Source organism: Necator americanus, chromosome III (assembly GCF_031761385.1).
Source record: "Necator americanus strain Aroian chromosome III, whole genome shotgun sequence".
Lineage (NCBI taxonomy): Eukaryota > Metazoa > Nematoda > Chromadorea > Rhabditida > Ancylostomatidae > Necator > Necator americanus.
The window spans coordinates 22,931,496-22,957,141 of record NC_087373.1 but is presented as its reverse complement, the minus strand read 5'-3'; the positions used below and the strand labels follow the sequence as shown (position 1 = coordinate 22,957,141).

Here is a 25,646-nt window from a genome sequence, read left to right as displayed (position 1 = left end):
GTGAAACGATGTTGGTGGATATTTTGTTGGATTTTGAAAGTTTGTATCGTCTTGTCGAGTCGTTCCCTTTACGTCCGAATATTCCTTGACCGCTTCCATTTCAGCTTAATCAAAAACCTTTTTTTGGGAAGAAATGTAGCGCTGTTTTTTTTTCTTATGATACCTCAGTGGTTTTTAAAACACTACGTCTGTGACAAATCGTACTGAATCTCTCCTGCTTGGCTACATATTCGTATTCACGCTGAATTTTTCTCTAAGGACAAATTGTGTAATACCTTGCAGATGATAGGCAGTAAGCAAATCGAACAACAGTTGCAGATGTCTCTTCTTATGCAACACATTGCCTTATTCCTCTTCCACTGCTTGAAAATCCTGCATTCTGATGACTGTCGTATGGAAAACGTTGCCAAGCTGTCGACGGGAAGCAATGGTGGATGCTCGAACTTAGTTCAGTCGAGAGCGCCTCTCGTGCAATCCTGATGCAGCTTGCAGGTTCTCGGTCTGATGAAGGTTACGGAACCTGTATGGTCACTCGCTTTCCTCAGAGTGGAAAAGACTGATGCTTGGTCGTTTGAGGCAGCTCAAAAACCGACTCCTTCGCTTTCCCTCCAGTCTTTTGATTGCTGGCCCTGGTCTAGCTAACTGCAGTCTCCTAGTCATTTACTTAATTCCTCTCGGTGACTTAAATCACGCCTTTTAAAGGATGAGGTGAAAGAACGGCGGAGCTGAAGTCAATGAAAGGCATTTGAACTCGTCCGTCAGCTGCTGGGAAATTCCCTAGAGGGATCTCTTTAAGCATTCGAGAAAGTGTCTAATTATTTTGAAATCTATAAAACAGATCTTCAAGAGACCTCATATCATATTATAAAGTATCACATTGTTCATGATTCCGTTTCCTCACTTTCCTAACGGCTTAAACTCCGTGATAATTAATTTTAGGATTTTAAATGTTTTCAATGTTGGCTAAATTTCTCTCATGTATATCCTTCCACTCAGAGAAAGATCAGCAACAAAAGCCAGTCTCCTGATAGCCAAATTCCCAATACGTGTCCACTTATGTGTAGGACCGAAATGTAGAAGCAAGTCCGTCGTTTCCATAAAATCCTGCAAGAATAAGTGCTCCTGGGTCCTTAAATTTCACCCTCTCTGTTGCTGTGCGAACAATTTCGTCCACTATTATTGTTTCGTTGTTGTCTCAAGAATTTCCCTCACAGTATGTTAGTTCACATTATTTTTCACGTCTGTACATAGTAAACCAGCCGAGAACGGCTCGTTTATGAAATTAGTTCCGAACATAATAATTGTACTTCCTAACAGTTCCCTTTAGCGTGTCCCCCCGGACATTTCCCCTGCTCGGACTCTTCGAAGTGCATCCCACTATCCAAATTCCAGGATGGAAAGGAACACTGTGCTGACGGAAGTGACGAAGGTAAATTATCGTTCTCGTTGTGAATGATTGTTTTCATTAGGTTCAGAATTTGTTAGTTACGTTCGAGCTTATTTTGTCTGACTTCCCACGGATTGTTACTGTCCCCCTAATGAAAAATCCGCAGAAAATGGTTCAAATTCGAGTTTTCAGTGGAAAAAAACATCTTACGAACAATGAACAAACTACACGGAACTCTGAGACGGAAATGAAATATCCCCAAATTACATAAGAGGTGTACTAAAGGTTATGCGGCTGAGCAACCTCCGACTAAGAGGCAAGTATGGAAGTCTGAATGAAAAGAGAGTTCGCAGTGTGGATTACGAATATGAGCGTGCCACCGTCCAATCTCCCCTCATCGCTCTAAAAACGCGTGGGAAGCGGCGTTCGTTCCTTTGGGGAAGTTGGAAGTGAAACCATGAGTGCTGAGGGGACCGCGGCGCGTGCAAGTGGAAGCGTTCTAACGTACCTCGTACGAACAAACACCGTTCCCCTGCCGCTTTTCAGGCGGATTTGAGCGGGGCCACGCTAATATTCGCACGCCCTAAACTCTATGTTTTCACTCACGTTTCCACACTACTTCAATTTTGTTTTACGCTCAACTATCTCCAAGTCAGTTGTGTACTGAATTTATGTTTTCTTGTTTCGCCAACGAGGTTTTGGCGAAACTTTATTTATAGTCTGACACTTTAACGCTCTCGCCTCTATCAAAGACCTTGAAATGGCTCGAGGTTTCTGATGCTATGCAAGCCCCATCAAACTTTTCCACTCTTTTCCCACCCAAACCCCGATATATTTCCAAGTACACTACGCAGCTTCCCTACGGGGCCGTAGACTGTGGGGAAGAGGGTGATTCCGTCCAGTCCTTCCTAATTGCCGTAAAAAGCGGCCCGGAAGATGCGGCGCGTGCACAAAGCAGGAGCGCTCCAATACAAGTCTTCGTTGACAACAGCGTCCCGGAACGCTCGAAGCCTCATCTTCCGGGCCGTTTTTACGGCGATAAGGAAGAAATGAGTGGGACCCACCGGTTTCTGCAATCTACGCTCCCGTATAGTCTTTGACCATCGGAAATTCATCGTTAGATTCAGATGCCTTTAACTCATTTATCATTCTATACTATGAAAGCCCTGTTCTGTCTTTGTGTCTGTGTGTTTGTGTGAATGCGTCTGTAACAAAATTCCAGAAAGCAGTGAGACAGGTCCCATGACGTCGAGTTGGTTCGTCGACGATAATAACCGTTATAATGGGGTAGAACGGGTCCCGTGAGGTAGAATTTGTGTGCCAGCAGCAGAAAGCGGCAGGCAAAGTGGTTTAGACGGGTCCCTCGGCGGTCTCCAACGAATGATGACAGTGTTTGATTGCAGGCGAGATCCCAAAATGACGCGAAGAGATCGGGTGCAACCAAAAGTGTCTTTGCATTCCCCTCGCGTCGTTTGCCGCACTGAACTCTCTTTTGCCGCCATATTGCCGCTTGACATTCCTTTATAACACTACATGCCATCTGACTTGCTTGACTCAGTCAGCTGGCTGGTATTTTGCCTGACGCGAAATACGAAATGAAGCGAATTTCTCGAGATATTTCTTGATACGAATGTGTGATACTCATTTTTTAATTGACAAAGGTGTCCAGAAGTTAAATGGTGCACAACAAATGCGAATCATTATCATGTCTCTTATTTCTCCTTCTGTCTCTGTGCGATGCTTTTGCCCGCATCTTCGCTGAGGTGCGTCGTCCTTGAGCTCCTCGCAACCTTCTCGATCTCCAGCTCGCGTAGAATCAATCGCCATTACGCTTCATAATTTAGAAAAACTAGGAAAGCGCCTTCATTTGAACAATAACACAATCACAATATTACACCAATATTATCTAAGCTCTAATACCAATATTATTATCTCTTGAGGTCGTGTGTGATACGAGAAGAACAGAATAAATTACGTTAGAGGAAGTTTTTTCGAACAGTTTTTCTTCCGAACCTCCACCACGTGTTGGTGCATGCGAAGTGCACTAGGCACAAGGATCCAGTGGACTGACTCGGGCGAATTCTCTCGCTCCAACCACCTCGACGAGGCAGACAGCTTTGTAGTCTCAATTGAGCCGCCCGAGCTCCACTTAATTCGAACATAAGTGACGGCGCAGCCTTCTGTCCGCTGAGTCAAATAGCTTCGTAAGAGGTTTACTACATTTGTTACTGGTTTACTGTTTCGCTGCACTTGTGTGCAATTTCAGTACACGATCACGAATGAGTGATTAGGGAAACATCTGTAAAAAAAAATCTGACAAAGTGTCTCTTATTTAAAACTTTTCTCAGTAGTGTTCGTCAAAATCCTAGTACCTGTTGTTCTACTGTGACGTAGGATTTGGGAGAAAGGGAAGGATCTCTGAGCTTCCAGGACCAGGAGAATGACGTGCCAACACACCACACTTTGTGCTATGAAGGGCCAACCTTGCTGTATAAAACTTAGGCGAAATTCTAAAAACTCTGTTCCTGCTTGTTTCTGTTTTATGAAACACCTATGGGTGCTTTAAAAAAAACTGATAATCTACGACTAAGCACAGCTATTTTCAATTCCTCAACATCTGAATAGAATGCCACAGTTCATTAAGCACTAAGTGTTACAGAAATTTAAAAATCTTAAGAAGGGAAACGTACAAAAAAAGGAAGCTACAGCGGCTTATGGAAAACAGCGACGGTAAACCAGTTAAACATTCTATTCTAAATGCCTGGTGTGCTTTAAAAAGGTGTATTTGACTGGAAATGATTCTGGTGCAGAGTGCACGACTTCCCAAGTGGAATGCGGTTGCGGAAGGACTCGCTGTGTGTCCCGCGAACAAGTTGGAGATGACATCTGGGACTGCGAGGACGGTAGCGACGAGCTCTTCAACGTAACTCACAGTAAGCAGTTGAACGCTGCCGCCACTGTCCTATGATCTGTAGCTGTCCTTTCAGACGAGACTTGCCCTGACGGAACCAAAAGAAGACAAGGAGCGAACTCCGTGCTTATCGGAGAACTCCAACTCTGTACCGACTCGCGTTTGTGCCACAGCCATCTTGGCGAAATTTGTATCGTAAGTTTGGCTGTTTTTGCATCATTTCAGCACTTGTAGGAGGTTTCGACTTTTTGCAGGTGGTAGGAGGTTCGTGGCGATGCGTCTGCCAGCGAGGAAGCGTCCGACTCCCTGGCGCATCGAGGTGCATTCCAACGTCGGAAGTGGAGGCGTATATGAAGAATCCACTTTTGAATTGCTCAGAGAGAAGAAAAGAGCTACACTTGCGGTTTAACGGCTCACAAGGTTCAAAAAAGAGCTGAGTTTGAGCTTTCCCCCACTTCAAATTTTTTTCTTTAGGATTTCTCGCCAAGCTGGCGAAACCTCTATCGCCGCGAGTGGACATCCGTCGTGCACCCATAACTCGAAAACTGCAAAAAGCAGCTGTGAGTTGAACGCTCCACTCAGTATACCTAATGGCAGCTCGACACGAAAACATTTTCCACTTAATTGTGTAAAAATTCTGTCCAGTAGCTATACTTTAAAGTGCCTCAAAAACAGTATCCCTAGGTGTTTTCAATGTCGTGCCTCTGCTGACCCCAGCGAAAAAAAAAATGAGGTGAAGTGCTTTGCATCGGTACCGACGATTCTCGGTACTTTCGAGAAAGATGAGCAACAATGGACGGCATAAATATTCTAGTGAAGTAGCGATGAAATTGTTCAGTTTATTTGGAACGGACTTAGTGACCGTTCCGCGGTCTAAATAAGCGACTAATAAAAACAACATCAACAATGTCGCACCCATGAATCGGAGAAGCCGGAACAACCAAAAAATGCCAAAAGTGTTTCAGTGCACTCGTGTTGCCAGTAAGCGTTAATTTTTCATAAATTCGCATCAGTAACTAACTTTGTATGACTTTGTACTTTGACTTTGAACTTTGTATGTAGCGGTGTGATTGCGAACCACGCAATTTTTGCCGAGTGACCTATCTTTTGGTCTAAAGATATTCAGTAACCATATCATCTTTCTTTCTTTTTTTCTGAGCTTTGAAAGTTTCAGAGTCCTATTCGTCGCTGCCCACATGGCAAACAAAAAAATAAACAGTGAAAGGGTAGCTTCAAGCTTCGAAAAATTTTTTCGAAAACCTCAAAGATTAGAACACATCATATTCCAGAATTTAGTCTCTTTTCTGATTATATTTACATTTAAAGTTTTTGCAACTTTGAATGTTGAAGTTTCTTGAATTTCTGCAGAAAATTTCCGACTTAATATGAAAAATTCGTCTAAGACATCCGTCATAACATGAACAATTATCAGCTGGTCCTTAGATCCTTAGCAATCGTAGTTCTCACACTTCTACTATAAAAGCTAGAATCACATCATTTATTGATGATGATGTTTGTTGCCTTTGAAGAAGTCGAACCTCATACGGTGTTTTCGAGGAACAACCTAAATGGATGGGTGTGGAGAGAAGAGGTTAGGAAAGAAAAAGAAGAAGCCGGATCTAGCACTTCACTGTTGTTACGCCCGGAAATTCGGCACCAAGAAGTATCAGAGGGATAGCATCCCTGGTTGGCGTTGGGTATAGACGCCGTGGTGACCTCCTATCAGTGCTCCACCCCAACCGCAAGGAAACCATGCGGTTGAAAACTGACGATTTCTTCATAGCTGATCCTACTATATAACTCCTGCACCTTTTATCCTCTTTTCAAGGAAATTGAGAAAGTAGTCAACATGTGCGCAAAGACAAAGAGTTGGGTTTTCAGAAAAAAAAAAGAACCGGCACTTTTGATGCTGCCTCATGGAACCGGGATTTTTGCGTTGTTTCGCACTCTAAGACGAAAATTGTTAATTGTAGAAATTGTAGAAAGAAAAGAAATTTGTGGAATAACTGAAGTGATTCTCTTCTCGATTAGAAAGACTGAGAGATAAATACTTGCACCGCTGCTCTTAACTTGCTCTTCTCAGACGTACTCCACCGCCCAAGTGACGGCGCCAACGGATACTCAAACTGTCGTCGCTCGTCGAACTTCTAGTCCCTCAGGAGGTGAGCCACAGATTTCTAAAGAGATGGAATGCTGCGACATTGCATGGAACCTTATCGTATCAAGGTACCGTCAAAGAAGCTTCTCGGCTGCTTTTTTCAGCAAATGGCGCTCTTTGCGGAAGAAATGATTCCGGATTTTGCGACTGTCCTCCGACCAGCACTCCCATCAACGGCGTATGCGTTCGTAAGTATTCCAGCACCACCTTCGTTTCTTACACAACATAATTGTTTTTTCTGATGATGAAAGCGATCGCTAACATCTTGACAAATGACTCCTTTCAGCGCTGGTGAACGAGTGTGCGAACGCGACATTGAACGACTGCGACCCAGCAGCCACTTGCATGGATAACCCGTTGTCGTACGAGTGCTTGTGTCGAGAAAGCTACCTAGATGTGTCTTCAGACCCAATTAAAAGGCCCGGACGCAGGTGTATGAAATGTCAGTGATCTCTGAGCTCCATCCCGTTTCAGAGAACTTGGAAGAACCACACGCTTAGTGTGGGCGCCCCTGTAGAGCAATCTCTTTCTACCACTCTTTCTTTTTTGCTTTCGTTCAAAAACAATTCACTATCCAATCAGTGACATCAATGACAGTTGGGCACTTCCGAAATGAGATACATAGTGAACGATTTCGGTCAGTGGCGATTTTCCCCACATTACAATCTACAGGAACAAATAGAAGTTAATTCCAGTTATACAAGGAGTTAAGTGCGATTTTCTTCCGGAATTACTCTTCATTTAGACGTGGAAAAACCCTTGCTCGGCTTTAGGACTGGAAGATAAATTGCTAGGAAGTGAGGAATTATGCTTGCAACTATTGGGTTATCACCAAATTAACAACATAATCCTAAGCTTCCTACGTGCAGCGGAGGGGAGATTCTTGCTTGCTTCGCGTACAAAACTATGGATTCTTCTCCGTCTACAATTCCTATCTCGAGAATTATCCGTATGAAGCGTATTAGAAGTGAACTGGTATCCAACATTTGATAGTGAGCAAACGAACAAAGTGTGGACAAAACGTCTGGCGTTAATCAGTCAACTTGGGATGCGCCGACGCGTTCACTTCAATTCAGATGAATATGAATTGAACCGCTTGTGTCTAGCCTATACTATGAATTGTGGGGGCTATATGAAGTATCGAATAAGTGTTTTCATCCTCACACACAAGCTGATACCAATTATTTGACCCCAGAAGGATAAAATGCATGATTTCCAGTAGTGCGGTTTTGAACCTTCGATCGATCGTGCTGCAGACACAGCGGAATCTCTCACCGACTGCGCTACATCCGCTCTACGCCGATGAATACAAATACAAATGTACATCCTAAGCGCTTCACTAAATGCTGACGCAGCTGACGCTTATATTTACGTTTACCATCCTAACAGTAAAAGAAGAAGAACAACACACCGCCGTGGGCCCTGGGAAACTTGAAATTGGCACCCGTTGCTCAGGACCCGCGGAGCTTCGTCTCGGGACCGGCGGCGCAAATCGCTTGCGCAAGAAATGACTACGTTATGTTTCAGAACCTCGTTTAGACTCTTGGTCAGCCCCCGCGAAGAAGTTCGACCACCCCTGGAAGCCTCTTTCCTCGCTGCCTTTCCTTTTAACAGAAACTCAAGTTGCATGAGGAACCGGAGGCAACGTAGAGTCCGATAAAAGCAACCCAATTTGTGGAGCAGTATGAAATAATGGTTTTGAAGCGATTTTCGAACGGTCGCAGTCGACTGCGACAATCCCTTCAACACACGTGAGTATCGAAGCTCAAAGACGGCATTGAGCGAGAACCCCACTGTAAACGCGCATGTCCGCTATGAGACCACGGAAGTGCAACAACGCAGGGATAGCGAATTTTTGACTAAACTGTGAACATACGACGTACACGGTAACTGCGGTTTTGAAGGGGTTCCCTAACGCTATGAAAGAAGGAGAGATCCAATTTGCTTCCACAATTTCCTTCCGTATCCACAAACTGGACCAATTGGTGCACGATTTCCTTCATCACACTGGAAATTTTCTCATGAGGAAGCGAGAGTAAAAAGACGAGAACAGAAAACAGACCGTGTCTATATTTATATATGTATGTAGTCAATCTCGAAGCGCGCAGCCGAGAAGAACACGGATACAGACTCCCACCTGGAAAAGCTACAAGATGAAGGTCCCATCTCTGTCTGCTACGTTATACTCCACGAGCTAGTTGAGATAGTTATTATATTAAGCATTAGGGGAGGGCGTTAAGTGCTTAGAAGTTCCTTCAGCGTCTACGATGATGGTTCAAAATAGCTCACGACTAACTATGCTTTTCATCCCTTCTGTATCCACAAACTGGTACTTGATTTGTTTGCAGAATTAAAACTTCAAGACTTGATGGATCTGTTCACTTCTCATTTTCTCCGACTTCCCATTTTAGCACACCTTAGCTTTCGATCCAATCTTTCCCCCCACATCTGACAGGCGATAAGCTTGGCATCTTTCAAGTTTTGTCGTTCTTGAGTCCTACGACCACTTGGAAAACTCAACAAATTAGTACTGGAGGTTCCTGGGCTCAAAGTCCATTTGACAGTTTCTGTGCGATGGATTAATATTTTCACTTATTTTCCTTCCCACATGCAGCACATTTACCGATCAGGTGCAGCAGAGATTCTGATCGAATCGACAATGACACCGATTTGTTTGTCCTTCTCCTCAAGTCCGTTTTCCTCTACGTCGACTTTTCATCGCATTGGGTGTCTTAACCAATTGTCTCAACTTTTTTAGCGATCGATTCCGGAAACGGTTCCAGAGGAGATGAAGGGAGAAGTCTTGGACGAAAAGAACGGCCAAATACAAATTTCTAATTCGTTTAGATTTTCCTTCTGTGAACTAGTTGGGAACTCATATATGACTCACTTTGTGTTCCCTGTTTTCGAAAATTTCAGAAAATTTCTAGCGATGGTCACCGTTATTGCCAACTTCTAGCGCAAGAAACAAAAAAAAACTTTTTTGTCAATTTCAGTGGTGAATGAATGCTCGGATGCTCGTTTAAACGATTGTTCTCCACATGCGAAGTGTATCGATAAGACAGTTGGCTACACGTGTCGGTGTGTGCCTGGATTCGCGGACACTTCTCCAGGTGGTATACGCAGGCCGGGAAGAAAATGTACACCATGTAAGTTCTCAAGAAGTTTTCAAAAAGATACTGAACCTGCTGAGGCAGTCGGGTCAACACTCGAGTGGGTCTGTTAGAAGGTTCAAGTTGAAGAGGTTTGGCGAGGTTCAGTTGCTAGCGCTGCCGAGATTTCTTCTAAAGAAGTTATCATCCTCATGAGTTCTGAACCAACATAAGGTCACCGTAGGTTATTGGGCGTTTTCGCGTTTTGAATCAGTTGTTGATGCTATTGCAACTGCTCCATCGAAGGAGCGAGGCAAGGCTACAATCCGGTAAAATGATGCTCTCCAAATTTCATGCATCGACATTATGCAGCAAAAAAAAAATAAAAAAGATAGACAGAAGTAGTGGTAATTTAATAATAGTAATAAAAAAGAATTCGTTTGAAAAAAACTTTGTTTCCGTTGACATATGGCAATTAGGCTTTGCCTGTTGAAAGCATAGCGTTTTGTGATCAATGCCTTCTGCCTTCAGGCGGTGAAAACATCGTGAGGAGTCGAGTTGACTGCATTGCAAACAAACACGTGCAAGTTTTCAGGGTTCAGTGGTGCTGGAATCACATCAAGCAGCGGATATCTGCCAGTTGTTATGAGGGCATTAATCTTCCTACAGCTCTTACTATACTCATCCCAGAATCATCATATTTACAGAACCCGTACAGATGCTGATGATTTGAGTTATTCCCAACTTAACTTAACAACTTATTAAAACTACACATACGCAGACTGAAGCTACTAAAAGCGTACGGTAACGGCTTGCACATTTTTGTGCTCTGAGATCACCGAAATGCTTGAACGCCTTCGAAGACGTGTCCTGAGCGTAAGAATGAAAAACAAAGGAACACCGAAGGCGTCATCTTAAGGTTAAATCTACATGTCGTCAGATTAGCCATTGTCGATTATTTTTTCGTAATTTTCATGTCTTCCTCATTGGGATAGGTGCGTACTTTGGCTTACTTGTAAGGAAGTGGTTAATTTCGTTGCTGTAAATCTTTTTCTTTTTCTCAAACTTTCAACAATTATTTAGTGTCATTCTAGGGAACTGTATAAAAAGGGAATAAGCTAACTGCAATATTATGTGTGAGAAAAACCTTTACTTCATAATATCGAAGGGGAAAATGACCCCTTCTAGATAAAATAGGTCATCAATGTGTTAGCTGAGCAGAAAGTTTTGGTTCTTTGACATCACCTATCAAGAGCTTGGCTATTTCTTCGTGAACTGCAGCCGTCCCCAATTGTTTTATGAATAGCTGGTGTCTGGCGGGAGAAGAGGAATATTTTTGGTATAAAAAGTCTTCTTTTAAAAGAAAAGCTGATAGGTAGAGGTGAAAACACGTCCAGTTTCTCATTCCGCATTCAGATTGTTTTTTCAAAGATTTATTTCGTTCATCGCAATCCCCTGACAGGCGCTCATGAGCTTTTGACAGACGATGTCTTCATTTCATCTGTTCATCCGCCAAAATTATCACCTATGACACAACCATGGTAATACCTTAGCTCGGTTTGACTCATAGATCCAGACTGACTCATTTGTACATTCTAACCACAATTAAAAAAAGAAGAGAACTGATAGATTATGAAGGAGAAAAAAAGCTGATTCGAATTAGAAGAGATGGAATTGCAATCTTTCCTTCAAAGAAAAATACGTAGTCGCAGAGGAACAGAGAGCTAAATGTAGGAGAGCAGAAAACGGAAAATGGATTTTAACATAAACTTAAGCTTGAACTAAAGTTAAACTTGCCCTAAGTTTGTGCCCGCAGCGAAGCGGATCTAGCAAATGTTACCCCGAAGATATGAATCGTCAGTACACGTTGGAGGTCAGAAGATGTAACTACAAACTCCGAGGCGTGGTCAAATCCTTAAAGGCACCATATCACGACTCCAAAGTGGTGAGGAAATCAGAGGAAGGCTGCAGATTGAGTTTTAGATTTCGGGATCCAGGGTGGTTCCTCTCTCCAGTCATAAGAAACGGCGTTGGAACAGCTTTAGTCCCTACGGGATAAGTAAGAATCCTCAAATGTGCTTGTTTCGGTCCCCTATTCATTGGTTTCGCTTGAACAGGCTGGTGAGAAGATATCGCTGACCATCGGTCGCTAGCACTTGGATGCGGCGCTGACGCAAAACTGGCGCGTTGCAACTGAAACCGTCTTAAGAAACGTCGTCTCCCGCGACAATTAGGGACAGATAAGCGGAACACCCCGGATCCCACTATCTACAACCCCATCACTAGCTTTTCCCCCAGATTTCCTCACCACGTCATACTCGGAAAGTGTTCTATTGAAGGTTACGGTATCCTAATCCGTTAGGAATCGTTTTCCTCCAGATCTCTTTTCGCTCTCATGTGCAAGGAACAAAAAATTAAATAAAGGATAATGAATGGTCGGTCATATCTTCAAGATTTCTAGAGATATGACCTCAAAACTGTACAATTCTTCATTTGTCCACAGATCTCAGTAGTATGTCAGGCTTAAGATAGTAGTCAGAGAGGAAATCGATGTTGCATTCTTCCGTTTTCACAAGTATGTAGAGTACACGACGTACATATTTTGGAAACGCCACACCATCACTGCTCCACCTGCAAATCCAGGAGTCAGAAGCATTCAGAGAATCTAAGATATCAGTTTGCCCAACGAGGTGACTCTTCACAGCCGTAGGATCGAAGAACTGAAACGGGCCAGAGAGCACAAATGGTGACTGGCCTAATGAAACAAATCCTCACACTCGAGCAATAAAATTCTTCCTACGAGATGACTTTTTGTCCATGGTATGAGCGTAAAACTGATGCCTCTGATTTGTAGATTGGTGGACGATGTATCAGCAAAATATCTATCCGATCAACTAATTCCGAACTCTACCTACCACTGGGGGAAACTTACATAGAAATCTCCCCGGACGTTGCCCTTAACGAGCGTTAAACCCGCTGGAATGACGCACCTACTTCTCGAACACATTTTTCTTAAGCACTTCAAATGTTTTTCTCAGTCTTGTAGTTCTTGTGAGGATGCGTTGTCTTCCGGTTTGGACAACACTTCACGGCAATCCCAACTTCACAGAGAAAAGAGCACTAGAAGGTCATGGCCAAATGGTGTCAGCTGTTTTTAATTTATACCATATGATCCAGTTAGGGACGGAAAAACGAAAAAGCGGTTTTTTCCGAGCAGTGACTGTGATCTCCATGACCGAAGCAATCGCATTCCAACATTTTAGCAAGAAAAACAGACAGAGAACATCTTTGCGTTACTAACTACACGAATTGGCTTTCTTCCACATCTGTTCCACTTTTCGATTTCGTTTCTATATAAAGAGAAGGATAACAGTGCCAGGAAACAGTGAGATGATGTGGTTTAGGTCGCACTTTAGGCGTAAGTCTCAAATGGACGCAAGGAACGACGTCTCTTTTTTTTGTTTGTGTTCACAGAGAGAATGTTAGGCTAAACATGTCGTCTTTGTCTTTCTGAAACTCACTGGAAAAAATCAGGATTGCTGCACTCGGTTGCAAGACAGCCTGACGTATTTCAGTTCAAACAACTGCCCAACCGGCACTTAAATTAAGCATGCCTGGTGTAGCCTTCTTACCACTAATGGGGAAGAGCGTCGAATTGTCGGAAAGATAAACAAACAATAATCGAAAAACAACTTAGATGCCCAATGTGTAGACATCTTAGCAACAGAATTCCCCAAATGAGTTTCGATATCGAATGGGTTGAAACAGACGGAAATGAGACAGTGCCCATTAGTGACTGATCAAAAAAGAGAGAAGGCAGTGCTCAGGTAAAAGAAACGTTCCCAGCATGATTTTATCCTTGTGCTCGAATAAACGAAGACCACAAAGAGAATGGAGTTGGTAAGCGCCCTGTTCCATCGAATGCAACTCTTTGCCTCAGCCAAAGGTGCTTGTAAACTAAGTAGGAGCTCATAAGACTGCTGAAATGAAAGCTTTGGAGCCATCGGCTGTAGCATCGACGTCTTATTCTTTTCATGAGAAATACCTACCTTATCATTCCTTCTCTTCCTCCAGTTCAGGAACCAACTTCTTAAAGTTGCGCTTATTTTCATCCATTTATATTCGCGGAATCACTTATACTAAGTAATTATTCGAGTTAAACGCTAGCCAAAAATCGATGGGATCGTTATTTTGTTCAAAAGGATTACCAGGTCCGAAATCAGTATTTGCGACCGTCAAATTTATATTGATCCTAAAGGGAGAAGGAATTTGAATCAATAGATCGATGAAATCGACGTTATCGTACGAAGCGACCATTCCTAATCAGCGTATGTGGCTACAAATGAGTTCTCACTGCGTCTAAAACAAAACAAGACAAAGCAAATAAATCAGCAGGCAGTCGAACAAAATTACAAAGTATTACTATGCTTTTTCCAACGACACCAACAGACAACGTTCTATTGAGCCTAAAAAAATTGCATAAAATCGAACATATCAATATTTTGTGAGGAATAGGATCATATTCGTGATTTACAGAAAAAACTACGTATTTGAAGCTCCACTGTTTCCCTTTGTGATAAAAGGGCAAACAAGAGGTTCGAGAAGGAACATTCTCTGGAAGTGACTACCAAAAACAGAGCAAGATGTTTCAGTTAAAGCAAAGTATTATTTTAGCAAGATATTAGAAAAAGACAAAAAAGCATTGATAAACCACAACCGTTGATTAGCATACCAACCAACGATAATAACCATTGTTTTGGTGCAGGCGGGTGCCGGCAGTCCGTCATACCCATTTTCTGGTGACATTATCATCCCAGAGTTTGAAAATGAAGAAAAAACCAGGGAGTTGTCATTTGAGCAGTTTACGCTGATGCATTGTCATTTTTTAGAGAGCTAAGAACTAAGGTATAGTGTGGGTGGCGGAACTTCAATTAGTCAATGGATAAAGCATACTTTTGAGCGGAATCTTGCATTGAAATCTTAAAAAACCAACGAGTCAGTAGACAGTTCACTACCGAACGTTTGAAGAGCTGCACCAGTCTGAGTGCGCACCTCTCAATCCCAATTGCTGATCTGCGATCGAAACCCACTTTTCTCAACGGCTAGGCAACATTTCTACTACTGGCGTGCGAATTTTGCCAAGTCTTTTCTTCGCCACTCGTTTCCCGGTTGACTATCACCATCTTTCTACAGGTAGACGGGAAGCAGTGCTTCCCCTTCATCGAATATTTATCACGATCCATTTTCCTGTCCTTTTTTCTATGCTTCAAATGTTGGGGGAATAAAAACCTAGCAGGTAAAGGGATTTATTGATATTCACTAGGTTTTTTAGTCACGCTTCTTCAAAAGAACACTATACCTGTTCAAATTACATTAAATTAGTCCACAATATCTGCCTCCAGGTTTGTGTCCTTGATTTGAAGCCCACAGCTAAAGTTGCACATTATTCGAAGTCATGGAATTCCTGAAATAAATTTCTGCTGCTGTAGAGATTGAACAAAATGAACTTTCTAGTAAAAAATAATGGTTATGAAACGAATAATAGCGTTGAATAGTTTGAGACCACCAGGAACCGTGAGAATCAAGTGGGAACAACTGACTGCAACATTTTGAGCGTGCTGTGGTCTGCTTAGGGCAGTGCTCTGACTATGACGAATTCGCAGCGAGATAGTTGTTTCAATTTCAGTGGTGGACGAATGCGAGACGAAGCAGCACGACTGCGACGCGAAAGCGATGTGTCGCGACGAGGCCGTAGGATTCTCGTGTCATTGCCCGTTCGGCTTCGCTGACATCTCTCCCAATTCAACCAAGCCGGGTCGTGTCTGCATACAATGTGAGTTTTGATGGAATCCTCGAAAAATGAGACTACATACATCTTCGCTCAATTTAATCGCAAGTGTACGTAAGTGATGTAGGGGGCAATGCTAGGGTTACCCTATCAAACTCCAACGAACTGACCGAAAAGACTGCCCGACATGCAGCTTTGTTGCCAAACCCATCCGTCCGCCCAGTTCGTACCATCGAAACGGCACGAATCTGAGTTCGTCCTCTCTGTCAGCTGTGTATTTTGCGATGACCTTGCAACGAAAACAGACTCACCCTGGGCAGCGCGGCCGTACGAGCTAATCCTCAGGATCGAACAAAACAGTGGAGGAACAAACACATTGAAAATTGTAGTGACAGGTAGCCGCGGCGTTCCGTATTCCTTGGAGAACATCCGGAATCGAGTTTTTTAAGACATCTCAGCGCAATTGATAGTTACGAGCCTGTCGGGACTGATGTATTGCTCCGGATTCGAACAAGATGCGATTGTGATCGCGCAGCAAAACCTTGTCCTCTTTACCGAAAGATTCCAGATGTCTTTCTGGCTTGATATCTTTTTATATTTGATCCACATGAAGGAATTTTATTTGCGATGTTGAGAATGGTTCCGTTTTGGCTTTTTTCGGACTATGAACAATTTCCGAAGGAATTTGCTACTAGGACGTGAAGGTTGCCGGACAACGCCCTCTTTACTTCACAGAGTGCAAAATTTCCTACTGCGATGGGATTACCTTTTCTTCTCACATAAATCTTAGGTTTTCCATCCGCCCACCCTAATTCTGCAATTACAGGCTTTTTTGTAGTGCTGACAAAGTCTTTTTTGATGATGAGATACTAGCCGGACGTCTTCTTTTTCAACATTTTCTCTTGGCAAGATGATCAGCGAGAAACTTAACGGAAGTGGGCGGTTTTCAAACAAAATTCAATCTTCATCTACAGAGCTGGAAAATCTATTTTGACGTGCCTATTTTTTGGTTTTCCTCCCCTCTTCATTTGATAGATAAACCTCTAATTCATTTGTTAGTATAAAAAAAAGAATATTCCATCAGAAAATTGTCTGTCGACCACATTGCTGCGCTTTTCCGGAACTAGCCGCTGGCCGTCATCCAATTAGTTCGAGACCTTTCGCCTCCTGTTCCGCCCGACGTTATCGGTTTGATCTTTGTCGGCGCAGGCGGGTTATAAAAATAAAAGTCTGTCCCAAATTCGTAATTAAGCAAATGGAAAATCTCCATTAAAGCAAATCAGATCCAAGTCTTTTTTTCTGACCTTTCGTTGTTTTTTCTTTGTGCGAAAGATTGATTCCTTTACCGTAAACTTACTCGACCTAGTTAGCGGAATGTGGCGCTCATCTTGGTCTCTCAGCAAATTGGGTGATAATCTAATTCTGCGAATGGGGGACATTTAGCTAAATAGGTTGAAATTAATCTTTTAAGTAAACATCGAATGCGATGGCTGCAATTCTTCGACTTCTCACTGCGTACCGACTGCCGGTGGCAACGTTGTGTGTGCTTGTCTGCCAGGATTTGAAGATCTGGATCCAATAAATCCAGGACAAAACTGCTCGAAACTTTTACGTAAGTCACTTTTTGTTGCAGTTTTCATAGGATTATTGAAAATTTAATAAATGTTGGGGGAGTGTAAATTCGATTGAAACTATAGCTGCAGAAGTTCACTCGTTATAAGCTACTGTAGCACATATAGTTTTAACCGTGGTTAAACAGTCGGTACAGTACACGTCGAGGTTAATGACTCAGATAGAGACAAAGGCGCTTTTATTTAATAAAGGGAAAACGCAGAGGTTCTGGAATTCATTCGTGTCCAGCTTCTGGAGCTCCCTCGCCAGTGGTTAGGCTACTGATAACCGAGAAGCCCGCGAACATGACTCATGGGGGACTGCGAAGCGCATGGGATAGCCGTTGTAGGGGGTGAACATCCTTCCCCCTACGGGCCACGCCCCGCTCTCCCCATTCCGTCGCGAGTTCAACTGCTGGATCTCACATGATCCGTCTCTATCTAGGCGCTGCCTTCTTGGGGACGGTCATTTCACTCGGTGAGTCCCATGTTGTCTCTTTGCAGATTCTTCGTTGACATCGTGCCGTTCGTGTGCGAACGCAGTTGGTATGTCGCCGTTGCTTCACTGTCCACTCGCTTATTTCTGTGCACGCTACGCATTTGGCTCAAATACCTCTGCTTTGCACACTTTTCACCTCTTTCGCCTAATTTTCGGCTGTTCCGAATTTTTGTTGCTCATGGCAACTCTCCTAATGGTACAAGTCGAAATACTCCTCAGAAACTGGTCCAATTTGCATAATGAGTGTGATAATGGAGACGGGAAATGTTGTTTAGACGTATGGTTCATCCATGAATACTGGATGTTTTGGGTGGGCCTGTCATTCTTTTGTTTCACCACCCGTCCTTTATTGGCTCCTCACCCTAAAAATGGCTTTTTTGGGCAGAGGTTTTTTCTTCTTCAAGGCACTGCTCCGCATGTGAAAGCTTCCGCTTCTTCTCAGCATCCAATCCTCGCTAGAGAAACGTTACTGAACGTAAGAAAACAACATTGCAGGAATGTTCATTTGATGTGAACGTCTCTTTTTTGTCATAAACAACTTCCAGCCACAGATGTAAAGTGCATTCGCCGTAACTTTTTCTTGCAAGAAAGTGGGAACTAATAACTTGAGAGAATGGCAACGAAATTGGCGGTAACAAAAAAGAATAGGATCAAATACCAATTATTTCATGACAAATCACTTTCTCTGGAGGGGATTCGCTGCGATTTTGTTAGAGAAAAAAGTGCTTATTTTCAGCAATCATTTGAATTCCAGGGTCGAATCCGTGTCAAGACTATTCGCTACACGACTGTGACCCGGTAGCGGAGTGCTATTCAGAAACACCTGGGTACTTTCAATGTCGTTGTCCAAAAGGATTTATCGACGTGTCTCCGGACACAAGAACTCCTGGACGAAAATGTGCTAGAGGTCTGCTTATTTACCTTTCTTCCTCTTCGTTGATTTTTTTGTTCTCTCTCGCTCTAATTCTTCTTGCTCACTTATCTTTTGAAATCCTTTGATTTAGTTGAAAAAAAAAACGCTAGAAACATGGAATTTCTACGTATCGCGTTTTTCTCTTCCAACTCCCCAAACCTTCACTTCCACTGTCGAGCTCCAGCCTTTGTAGTCTAATTTCTGTTTGCGTTTTTACTAATGATCAACGATTTCCATGAAGTTCCGCGCGCAAATGAACTGATATCGGGTCAAGGCGAATTTGCTGCCCTCGATTCAATTCTCAGATTTTAAAGGTGGAAAGATTCCACTCAAGAATTCTAATAAGTAGATACAATATGAATCGGACGAAACTTTTCTTTCTTTTATGTTAACCATTTAGCCAAAAACAATTCAAGAGGTGGCCAAATTTTAAGCGTGGTTTTTGGTCTGCACTGCTAATGCTGTAAATTCACTAGTCACCAGTTTTCCAAAAAATATTTCCATTTTGTTTTCTGGAATCTGATTGAGGATCACGGACAGCTTAGAGGCCTCATTCTTGATTCCTCACTGATGACTGTCGACCTAACGCCTTTTTCGACTTTCCTCGCATAGATAGAATACGGATAGGACTTCACGTGTAGAACATAATGTAACTGACCTGGCTACTTGAAAAAATGCCATGAAATCGGCGTTTTGTAGAGAAATGTCCTCGAAATTCGCATCGATTCCCTAATGCTACCGCCAAATGTGACATTATACGTGCGTATCTCGCGGGAACCGGTCATTTCACTCTTTCGAGGTGAGCGGTCCAAGCAGTGAGGGACATGATGCGAGGTCGTACCAAGGTAGTTTGACGTGATGCGACCGCTGAGCACAAAAGTATAGCGTTCGCGTTTTCAAACAGTGGACGCTCTGCGCGTAGATTCGCTGGATTTTTTCGCGGGACGATGTATCTCCCTTTTTGCGCGGATTTTCTTCAGAAGAGACTGTCGCTTTATCGTGGGACTTTGCTAATTCCTAGCAATTCCTACGGTTCATGTCAAGCCGTCACGAAGTCGTGAGCATAGTAAACAGTGGCTTCATATTCATTTTCATTCCTTCATTTTTTCGTTTATATTTCGATTCGGCAAGAATTTTTATAATAGCCTTTCTTCATTAAACGGCTCAGGATGAGTTCATGTAAAAATCATCCGAGTGCTGATTTTCAAGTCGTACATTCAGTTATTCCAAAGTTAACTGAGTCTCAGGAACTTGCGGTGAAATGAATATAAGGAGGATCTCGTGCCAAATACTTTACGAAAATAGATCTCGCGAAGAAAAACATGATTTGCAAAATGCTAAATTGTTTTCTGAAATAAAAAAGCTGATGGAACGTGATTCTCTTCGGGCGTTTTTGAATATCTTTAGAAAAAACCATTTTGAAGTGACAAAGCTTGACGAGCTTCTTAGTAAGGTAAACAAAAACCTTCAAAAAAACAAATAGGAGTACAAGTCATTGAAATCAGAAACAGTACAATGCCGACGAAATTGAGGTGATTTTTGAGGGAAAAAACAGACCCTAGAGCAGGTCCTGCTATGCAGCTTTTGGTCGAACCGCCGAATTTTCGGACCTAAGCAGACTCCATCATCAATTCATCAGTGATTTTTTTCTCGCGGTTAATATCACCTCATACTACCATAGGAGTGAGAGATGGCGGTGCAGTGCTCCGAATCTTTTTTCTCTCAAGATCTTCTCGAATATTGCAATCGCCGAAACTTGGAGATCGCAAGAAAGAAGTTGTTCGCAACGATTTCACTCTCATCTGTAGGTTTTTTCGACGGACCTCTGCGGGATTCTGTTTAGTCTGCATTCCTCTCTCTTCTGTACGTGACCTCAGCCTTCACATTTCACCTTGAAATGCGCGAAGAGCAAATATACACGCAACATGCATTTTTGTCCTTAGACCAATCAGCGAAGTCCAGAGGGCTACCCCTTGGGCAGTGTACTGTAACGGAACTGTTCAAATATGCTATACAATCCGATGATTAACGTCGGTAACCCCAACTGATTATACATCAAGGAGTTTATACACCAATAAACAGAGTGCATGAACACACATGATGGACGAGCTGTTTCAGTTGTGGACGAGTGTTCGCTTGGAACGCACACCTGCGATCCGAATGCTGATTGCGTGGACACCCCTGAGGGCTACACTTGTCGTTGCAAGGCGGGTTGGCAGGATGCCAGCAGAGATCTACGCAACCCTGGACGGATTTGCAAGAAAGGTAAGCTGAATTATATTCTTTTTCACACCGCCGCAACCAATCCTTCTTTTTCTGGGTATTCGCCTGTGAGCGGGTCCGGATCTCCACGATTCCTCCGGATATGTTGGGTATTGCTAGAATTTACGAGCGCGAATAGTAATCCTGTTCCGTTCTCTTTTTTTCTTTGCTGCGCTATTTTCGACCACATTTCCCTTTTCAGATCTCTTCTTTTCTTCGTGGGAAGGAATACAAATCGTTTGAGATCAAAATGTTTTTTAATAGTTCATTTCATGTACTCCATTCTTCTCTCATTTTCTTGAAAAAAAAACAAGGATTCCTCTCGTTCGGCAAAATGCGATTTTTGCCGCCTCAATGATCATTTCATCGTGACTTCTCTTTTACGTGTCTCGCACTGGTTTTTTGAAGATTCTCTGAAATTCGTTTTATGAAAAAACAAGAAAATTGAGGACGGAATTGAAAAAAAACATGGAATGGAAGTTGATGAAATGAAGGTGTGACAATTTTTTCTTGGACTCTTTTGGAAACAATTCATTACCCACAAACGGAAAGAGTGCTGAGGTTAATTCATTTTGTTTGCTCTAGAGATGACCATACATACTTTTTACGTAACATAGTAGTCGTTCTCTCAAATCCGCTTTCCATGAGATTCGAAATAAATCGCCGAAAATGGGCGGCTACAATTACATCTGCAAGATTCAGGTCACTTCTAGGAAACTGTGTTTTTCAAGGTACATATGAAAACAAACAGGATTTTTATAACCGTGAAAATCGCAGGCACTCTTTAGAGTTTTATCTTCAGAAGGAGACTTTTCTTGTCATTGAACATCATCAATGAACTATTAAAAACTTAGACCACAGCAATCCGAGCCCTGATTGATTCTGGAGCTGATCCCTGTCGTTGCACTCCTTTTCGTAGCTTTATTCCTCTTGAGTGTTACGGTATACCCACTGTGCACTTCTCACATTTTCGCATTCTGAGTGAGTGTTCAGAAAATTCTTTCGCGCTGCTAATAGCGCCTGCGCAAGACGGGTTCGGCTTGTACTAAGCCGTATAAGGTGTTTTGAAGAGGGGAAATGATGCGTGATCCGTAACTGCTACCACTGAAATCCCTTGACGTGCGCACGCGAGTTCTCGGAACGTCGTGAGGTATAGCTGTGGACCGGTTCTGAGTGACGCGCATCTTCTGCGACGAATTTGCGTTTTCTCAGTGCTTTTTGCGCAGTCATGGTGTGGTTTCCATTCCTCCCTCAGCTCATATTAAGCTACCTCATATCGGAGGGTGATAGAGCACGGAAGACAGCTCTATGAACTGCAGCATGTACTTTGTACCTATATTTCATGAAGAAAAAAGTAGAAAAAAGAAAATGAGATACAAAAAGCAGATCCAAACTATTTCCATCCAGCGGTATACCAGCATTGATGAGTTACATATGCAAATTTTCCCGCTCTAGAGCTGAAAACCTCGTGAAGCACTGAACGAAGAACAGTGCTTAGTTTATTCCGTTTCGAAGAGTTCTACGAATTCACTGCCTCCTGCTAAAGCAGTTCTTGCAACTCTTGGTAATATAAGAGTATGGTTAATGGGTCGACGGTACTCAGTGAAATCAATTATGACCATTTGCTCTGCAAATCTCGATGTTAGCGATTCGAAGTGGGTCTATAGGCGATGACACGAGTGTCTGTATGACACGAGTGAATAGATTATCTTATCTGAAATAATCCTCCAGGTCAGAAATTGTGGTGCGAGCTGACCACTGATTTTTAGAAGCAGTTTTCCTCCAACTGTTTCATCCTCTGCGGCGTTAAAATGCGCTATTAGTAAACCGTAGTGATAAGGATGCCCTCAGATAAAATCCGGACGCAATATCCGAAGAGCCTTCGAGTGGTCATTTTGCGATTCTTGATCAGTCAGAAGCTAAGAAGCATCAAAACTCCGATCATTTCCAAACATTCTCTAACCGTTCATGGTCTTTTTTTTTGCCTACAGAAGAAATATCTTGCAGCACAAGCCAAGCACATTTCAGCAAATGTGTGCGCGAACATGGACTGCGCTCCGGAAGCGGAATGCCGCGAAACCCCGATTGGACCAACATGCCAGTGCGTCAGCGGTTTTGTCGACATTTCACGACAGCACGGAAGATCTGCTGGCAGAATTTGCAGACCAGTCGTGAATGAATGCGCTGAAGGTTGGTTGGTGCACGGTTCCTTTCTACGATAAGCTTTGGTCAATTCTGAACATTCGCTCCACAGGGAAGCACGACTGCTCGAGTCATGCGTCCTGCATTGACACTGCAGACGGATTCACTTGTAGATGCCACGATAACTACAGGGATGAGAGTCCTTCTCAGGCCACGCAACCCGGCAGAGTCTGCGTCCGAGGTTATTCTCACCTCCTCTCCTACACAGTTGTACTGACATTTCGAATACAATACCGTTTTGGGTTTTGCAGCTTTTGTACCAGACCCACCAGAATGTGAAGTAAGCGATCCGATGAGCTGTGATCAAAGGAAATCGGAGGTGCCTAGGCGGTTTGCTGTTCGCCATCACTAAATTCAATAAAATGTCCGAATTTTCCAGGTTTGTGTGTTCGTGAATGGGACCTACAAGTGCCGCTGCGCTTCCGGATACTCTCGCTTGCCTGACGGGCGATGTTTGGCTATCAACGAATGCGAGCATAAGCGACTTAACAGTTGTGGAGAAAACGCAGAGTGCATTGATTTGGTAAGCTGCGTCCCCTTACCTCATCTTCATCTTATTTTCTTGTTCTCTAAAATGTGCGAAATTATGAGCCCTCTTTCATCATTTACTAGAATTCGATTTCTCACTATCAATTACAGAAAATGCCAGGACTGAATTTCACATTTTTTGGAACATTTCACCATCAGAGCGGGCAAAAATAGCGCTAAGGTAGCTGAAAATAGCTCCAGTGGATCAAAATGAGTCGTATGGATCTGCGCAGTGACATATATCCTCAAAGCTGTCAGACTTCTTTCGTCCTAACACGCACTCTTGATCCGTTCCGCTCCGTCTCGTTCGCCGCTCCCACGGTTGCTTGAGTTTTCACCAGAATTTTCTCGCAGGAGAGTCCGCATTTGATCTCACTGGATTCACTGAACGTGAAATTTGAGGTCTTCCAAGTTTGAAACTATAGATCAGCACATAAGGAGACGGCCGTTGTGTTTTATTGAAGTACTGATTATGCTGGAAAATCAGTGCTCCGCGCATGTATCGCGTGCCAAAAAGCGAACGATGTAAGAGTTCCAGCGCAAAACTCCGACATTTTGAGGATTTTTGAGAATTCCCCAGCAACTCGACAACTAAAACATAGAGTGTTCCTACATTTCCAATAATTTGAATATTCGAATAGTGTGGACTTGACTTGACTTGTTGTTCGAATGTTTGAACCTAACGAATACGATTATTTCTTCCCCCGTAAAAACATTGAAAACTTTGGGAAGTACTCGAACTTGGAGAAACATTAATCTGCACCAGAAGTCGCTTACTTTTAAGATGGAAGTACGATCAACTCTTAAGATCTTAGGAAGCGACCGCAACCCTGAGGCATTTTGAAGGAAAAAATGTTCTTCATTAAAAAGCATCGAAACAATCACCTCACATGTCGGTTGTAGGTCGCACTTTTTTAATACTAACGCGACTGTAAATTATCTTAACACTGTTAGTGAAGCACGACTTCTTCGACTTTGGATCGTCGCAGATATATGTAGATACCCCAGATACGAATCCATTCCAGTCCTTTTCTAACATGTTCTTTCGATACTCTTACTTTTTCAACGATCTTTTTCCCGTATTCCACCCATTTTCTAACATTTCTGTGAATTTCTGTGCAGATATGCTGCGTATGTGCTATATGACCTATGTATGCACACATAATACAATTTATACATTGTATATGTATACATAGATTCCGTACCGTCTGCACGGCCACTGCTTTGAAATCGCTAGCCATACCATCAATCACTCTGGGGTCAATGAAATCCTACAGTACTTATCTGCGGGAATAGGAACAATGACCTGGCACATCGGTAGGCCTACGCAATTCAGAATTCATCTGATAGGCAGGCGTTCATAAATACCCAGGATTCTGAATTAAAGTTGAACTCGTTGGTGCAGCCCTAAAATCAACGTCAGGCACTCTTCATCTTTTCTTCGCGTTTTTGTGTTGGTTTCGATGCTAAGGTATTATTTCCAGGCCGAAGGTTACACCTGTCAATGCCGTTCCGGATATGCTGACATCTCAGGGCCTGGACAAACAGGTCGTCTGTGCAAGGCTCGAGTGAACGAATGTTCGAACAAGTACTGATTTCTGATGTTAAAATCATATCAGGTCCGAGTATTTTCATCCACTTTCAGAGAAAAGTACCGCATCGATTGCGACGAGAATGCGATTTGTGTGGACACCGATGAGTCGTTCACTTGTCAATGTCGGCCCGGTTTTGCCGATATTTCTGCTGCCTTCAATCGACTACCTGGTAACCCTTCGTAGTGATTTCTAAGTTTACGTAAACGGCGCTACCAGTATCCTGAAAATCTGGTGTAAATTTATTTAATTACAATTTTATTCGGGAATTGGGTAACTTTTTTGTTTTTTTTATCTAATCTCTTTGAAGTCTGAACAGGAACATTCCACGGCATGCATCCGTACTTTGGAAGACTTGAACATTGCAGGTCGTCGTTGCATCGAAGCTATTAACGAATGCTCCGCCAGATCGCTCAACGACTGCTCTGAGTTCGCCCTTTGCGAGGATGCTAAGGTTAGATTTTTGTTCTGTTCATCCCCTCCTAACAGTTTACCCGGTTCCAGGAAGGCTATGTATGCTCGTGTCGTTCCGGTTACGTGGACGCATCTCCGAACGCAACACACTATCCGGGAAGGGTCTGCCGTAAACCTGTCGAGAAGATCACTTTGACTGACTTCACCAGCTCTTTCTCACACGACTCATGTGATCCAAAGGTGGTTCCTTGTCAGTGGCTGACAAACCCCTTTCGAAGTGTTTGTATTGC

The 25,646-nt window shown here is 43.0% G+C and overlaps 1 protein-coding gene across 2 annotated transcripts in view; it reads left to right on the top strand.

Moving 5' to 3' along the window:
* Positions 1-25,646, top strand: part of RB195_010571 (uncharacterized protein) — a gene marked incomplete at both ends in the record, with an annotated part of 50,772 nt that overhangs the window by 3,353 nt on the left and 21,773 nt on the right. Inside the window, 21 exons of one of the 2 annotated variants that reach the window (XM_064191647.1) lie at positions 4,102-4,117; positions 4,198-4,320; positions 4,375-4,493; positions 4,553-4,718; positions 4,773-4,858; positions 6,382-6,460; positions 6,561-6,644; positions 6,743-6,898; positions 9,453-9,605; positions 15,235-15,381; positions 16,808-16,948; positions 18,200-18,352; positions 20,477-20,623; positions 22,649-22,810; positions 22,875-23,003; positions 23,074-23,141; positions 23,202-23,345; positions 24,835-24,938; positions 24,996-25,114; positions 25,311-25,396; positions 25,447-25,596. In XM_064191647.1, coding sequence (XP_064049230.1) covers positions 4,102-4,117; positions 4,198-4,320; positions 4,375-4,493; positions 4,553-4,718; positions 4,773-4,858; positions 6,382-6,460; positions 6,561-6,644; positions 6,743-6,898; positions 9,453-9,605; positions 15,235-15,381; positions 16,808-16,948; positions 18,200-18,352; positions 20,477-20,623; positions 22,649-22,810; positions 22,875-23,003; positions 23,074-23,141; positions 23,202-23,345; positions 24,835-24,938; positions 24,996-25,114; positions 25,311-25,396; positions 25,447-25,596 — 2,532 coding nt within the window. Of the gene's footprint in view, positions 1-1,327; positions 1,430-4,101; positions 4,118-4,197; positions 4,321-4,374; positions 4,494-4,552; positions 4,719-4,772; positions 4,859-6,381; positions 6,461-6,524; positions 6,645-6,742; positions 6,899-9,452; positions 9,606-15,234; positions 15,382-16,807; positions 16,949-18,199; positions 18,353-20,476; positions 20,624-22,648; positions 22,811-22,874; positions 23,004-23,073; positions 23,142-23,201; positions 23,346-24,834; positions 24,939-24,995; positions 25,115-25,310; positions 25,397-25,446; positions 25,597-25,646 lie in introns of those variants that run through there. The other variant, XM_064191646.1, reaches the window with a different exon arrangement.